The 4888-nt window shown below is 56.0% G+C and overlaps 1 protein-coding gene across 1 annotated transcript in view; it reads right to left on the bottom strand.

Moving 5' to 3' along the window:
• The window catches only part of PLPP7 (phospholipid phosphatase 7 (inactive)), an 11583-nt gene extending 10767 nt beyond the window's left edge, over nt 1-816 (bottom strand). Inside the window, exon 1 of the mRNA XM_006918067.3 lies at nt 76-816. Coding sequence (XP_006918129.1) covers nt 76-526 — 451 coding nt within the window. The 5' untranslated portion in view covers nt 527-816. The remainder of the gene's footprint in view (nt 1-75) is intronic.
• Between the last annotated feature and the right edge of the window lie 4072 nt (nt 817-4888).

The following is a 4888-nucleotide window of genomic DNA, read 5'->3' as shown; positions in this document are numbered from 1 at the left end:
CATTAGATCAACTGGTCGGTCTCCCAGGGCCCCACTGGTCTTGGTGGGGTGGGCAGCGGACGGCGGCACACTCACCCAGAAGCAGGTTCATGAGCACCTCCTGGCCGGCCAGCGTGCTGCTCTTCACCAGGCAGAGGAGGGTACCCCCGATCCAAGGGATGCCGTGGCCCGTGATGCCAATGAGCTTGACCATGGAGCGGGCGCTGGCCCACGACGCGGCCCGGCCCGCGCACACCCCCAGCCGCTTGGACATGCAGATGTCAATGGCCAGCAGGGAGTTGAAGGCGATGCCCTTGAAGGAGGGGTTCAGCTGCATGCAGTCCTCCTCGGGCAGCTGCTGGGACTGGCGCCGCTCGCGGGCCCCGTCCCCAGGGGGTGGGGGCTGCGCCGAGGGCCCCGAAGCCTTCCTGCTGGAGCTGCGGGACTCCGGGGCCCCCTTGGGGGGCTGGTTCAGGGACAGGAACTCGGCCCGGTTGAGGACATTGCTGCGGTCCCGGGCACGGGCCCGGCTCTGGGAGGCTGGCATGGCGACGCTGGCACTGTGAGGGCTGGCGCCAGCCTGGCGGCAAGGGCCTCCTCCCCAGGACAGGAGCTGCCCGCAGAGCCGCCACGCTGCCTGCCTCCCTGCCCGCTCCGCAGCGGCCGTTAGCGTGGAGGACGGCACATGGCTGTTTACCTCCGGTCGCCACCAGCCTCCGGGGGACGTCAGTGCCAGCGAGGCAGCCAATCGAGCCCACCAGAGGCGGACGAGTCCACAGCCGCTGCCGCTGCCTCGGGCCTGGGCTATTTAAATCTTCCAATGGCTCACTCCCCAGGCCTTGAGGGACGCTGGGAAATGTAGTCCTTTGGCGGCTTTGGCCTCAGCTGTGCCCTGGGCCAAAGACCTAGTTGTGGGCCCCGGACTAGGCCTTGCTTTACCAGCTTCCCTCTGAGTAGTCCAGGTCCCTGTGAGCCAGGCCTGCCTGCCCCACTGGCCTGGACAGCTTGGACTTGGTCCCACGGTCTGGATAGCAGAGCCCATGCTGAAGGCCTCTCAGGGCACCAGATGGAGTGAATGGCGTCACTAAAAGCATCATCCTGGGTCTGGTGGGGCCAGGCCCAGCCCCTCCCCTCTGTGACAGCGTTTCGTTAAGCTGGCAGGCTGGCTTTTTTTTTTTTTTTTTTTAAATCAGTCTTTAATTTGGCTTCGGCGCATCAAATGTCCTTCTGTAAGGTTTGATTTCCATTACAGGGAGGGGCAATTCATCGACTGGTAATGGATCTGCCCCTCGGCGGTTGCCTCCATCGCTCTGCGTTTTGTGAAGGACAGAGGCCCCAGAGCAGCTGCGGGCAACCCATAAATAGTCACCGAGCACCTGGCACCGTGCTAGGTGCCTGGCACGCTGCGGCAAATGACAGACTCCATCTCCGTCCTGGGGAAGCTCACGGGTCAGTGAGGATTATAGGAATGACACATGTCAGTGATTGCAAGGGTGCAGATGTGCCGCAGGAATGGAACCAGGGCTCCAGGGCTGGCCTGGAGTCATAGAGGACACCCCCAGGAAGGCAGAGCGGGGGGCGGGCGCTGGGCAGGGAGGCCTGCGGGGCTGGAGCAAGGAGCAAAGTGGGCAAGAGAGGCTGCAAACACAGACAGAGCAGACCAAGAGGGCCCAGCTGAGGAGAATTCTGGGTGTGAGCCAGGCCTCCCTGCACTCACCTGGGTGACCGGGGGAACCCGAAGTCTCCACAGCCTTTTTGGGGCTCACTGGTTTAGGGTGACCAGAAGAATCAGGAGTAAACGGCCTGGTCTCACGGTTCAGGGGGGCCACGGCCTGTCTGCAGAGCTGGAACGGAAGCAGGAGCCCGTGGCTCCCCTTCCCATCCCAGAGCTTGTCTGCAAAGCCTGGGCCTTCCCCACAGCCTCCTGGCGACCAGGTGCAGAGGACGGGAAGCTGCCTGGGGTGGGGGCGAGTGCCTTCTGGGCTCTAAAGTCAGGCAGACGAGGCACGACCTGGGGCTCCGGCCGCCATCTAGCTGTGAGACCTTGAGCAAATCGCTTGGCATCTCTGGGCCTTGGTTTTTCCACCTATAACAAGTTAATAACAGTGTTCACCTTCCAAAGGCCGTGGTGAGGTCCACGAGATGGTGTTTGTGAACTGCTGAGCAGCGAGCAAACCGCCACGCAGCGAGCTTCGGCACTGTGGGTTAGGAATGGACGCTGTTTAACAGACGACATTTTTTCCCTTGAGTGCCCCCTTCGTAAGGACCCACCCCCAAGGTCCAGCCCCTGCTCCATACCTGCCTGGCGTGGAGCCAGACTCCAGGAGCCCTCGGTCTGAATTTCCTTGCAGACTCCTTGGCATTCCTTTTCTAGAGTGTTCCATTGAGACACTGCCACGTAAGAGGATGTCCCAGGCTGTCACATCCTGTCCTCTTGGGTATAGTATGATGACCTGTGCCGCCTTACACTGGACCCAGGACAGGTGTACATGAACACGTGCACAGAACACAGAGAGACCAGGCAGCGTACTGAGCTCTCTGTATGTGCTTTAGCTTATTGATACCGTATAACCGACTTTCCCGTGAAGTTGGGATCTCATCTGCATTTTGCAGATGAGGAAGCCGAGGCTCACAAGCTGATGGCCTCCAGCTAGGAAGCCCCCAAAAGGGGAGGTCCAACTCACAGGAAGTCCCTGGGGTGGGACAGAAGGGCCTCTGGACTCAGATCCCTCAGACCATGGGGGATGCATGCTCTCAGCTTTCCACCAGGGCTCTCGCCTCACTCTCCCTGGGCGGGGTCCATGACCTCGTCCGACCTTAGGAGGAGCAGAGGAGCCCAGCCCAGAGAGCGGCTATTAATACCCAGGGGCCTGTGTCAGCATCTTGGCCTCCCTCCGTAAGGTGAGGGGACCCTGTTCGCATTCTCAGGCAGCTAAGACCCATGCGCCACTCCATTTATGAGCACTGACCACCGGCCACACAGTCCCACATCTCAAGAACTTTGAATTCATTCATTCATTCATTGAATCTATACTTTCACTGATCTCTTCCTGAAGTCTAGTTGGGCAGATAGGATATACACCCGGGAAATAACTAGCCAGTTTATAACAGTATAATTTTATCAATAGCCTTATTTTTTTTCTTATTATCAAAATGTTATATTCTGGCTGCAATAAATTCAATAAATACAGATGATATAGGTGTAATCCTACTGCCTGGAGGCTATGCGTTAACATAAGGCGGTTAGGTTATAAACAGATTCTCACTTGTCTCATTTCCAATTATTGAAATATTTTTCAACAACCAAGTATTAATTTAATAACCAGAAAAAATATGTTAAACAAACTGTATCTACATGGATTTAAAAATATATTGTATTATATGACCTTTAAAAAAATAACCTACCCTTTTCACTTAACAAACATAAATTTGGCTACGTTTCCATGACAGCCCATCATTTTTCAATGGCTGTTGGGCACTTTGTCCTGTGGATGGGCCACAGATTATGTAAGTAATCCCCTGTTACTGGACATCTAGATCATTTCTGTTTTGCGACTATTCAAAAGTATTCTGTCATGGCCATCCTCACATGTACGTACATCCCTGTGCACTAAAACAGAATATAAATAAGTGATTCGCATGGCGAAAAACCCAGTATGCTCAGAAGCATCCCCGTGAGATCCTATGGGCCAGCCTGAGCCACCTACTGTGCCCAGACCTGGGAGAACACGGCAGGGCAAGTCCGATGTCGGTGCTGATGGAGAGCGGGCCAGAGTAGTGACATCACCTGCAAGGCCACACAGCTGCTGAAGGCCAGAGTTGGGACGTGGACAGGCTGGTCCCCGTAGCTCTGAGCCTGCGGGCTGTCTTCCTGGCCGCGTGTCCCACAGCTTGTCCATTCTCTGCCTGCTCGTCGGTCATCTGTCCCTCACTCATTCACTCGCCCACTCAAGGAACACTTTTTGAGGCTTGCTCTGTGCTGGGCCCCATGCAAGAACCAGTAGAAAGTGCAAAGATGGCTCTGAGGTGGCACTATGCCTGCAGACCACCTGGCCTCCCCTGAAGGGCGCGGTGGCAGTGAAGTGACTCGCCAGGGCCCACACCTGGCTAAAGGCAGACCAGGAGTCCGACTCCGGTCTCAGCTCAAAGCCCTTGTCCCTAATCATTTGACGACACTGCCTCTCTCTTACTTGAGAGGAGACGAGGTTTTCTGACAGCTTCATGGGACCTGGAGCAGTTTGGACATTGTAGACACTTGTGACTTGCTGTCCGTCTTTAAGTGTTTAAGATAGATTTACTACTGCTACCAAGCGTATTGATCATGCCCTCGTACTTAACACTTGCTCTGAGCCAGACTAGAGCTAAGCACGTGTCCCTTAACTGTCACAGCCAATTCGTAAACAGGCTTTAAGTCCCCATCGCACAAAGGCGAACACTGAAGCTTAGAGGTGAAGAGATTCTATACGGGCGATCGGTGAGCCGGTGGGTACCCTGGGGCTCACATATCACCCCAATATCCCTTACCCTCTCCTGATCTTTTCTTTTTCCTTGGCCTGTGTCCTTTCTAACATGCCCTACACTCATCTATTCTGTGTGTTCACGGCCTGTGTCCACCTACCAGAGTGTCGGCCCATGGGGCAGGGACTGCTGTCTATTTGTCCACTTACCCGCCTGGGGCCCAGGCAGTGCCCGGCACACAGTGGGCACTCAGTAAATAGTTATTGATCGTATGGCTGCTCCTGGAATCTGGGCTCTAATCGACTACAGACCTTGCCATCAAAGACGGATGGCCAAGAAGAGGCCAGTTATTTGGGTCAATGACCCCAGGAGGGAAGGGGAGGGGAGGGGGGGCGCTGAGAAGCTCCAACTGCTAGGGGAGACACGGAGGTGGAGGGGACAGGAGGGAGAG

This window comes from Pteropus alecto, unplaced genomic scaffold (assembly GCF_000325575.1).
Source record: "Pteropus alecto unplaced genomic scaffold, ASM32557v1 scaffold67, whole genome shotgun sequence".
Taxonomy (NCBI): domain Eukaryota; kingdom Metazoa; phylum Chordata; class Mammalia; order Chiroptera; family Pteropodidae; genus Pteropus; species Pteropus alecto.
Note: the sequence above shows the minus strand (reverse complement) of the source record. Positions and strands in the feature narration are given on the sequence as shown.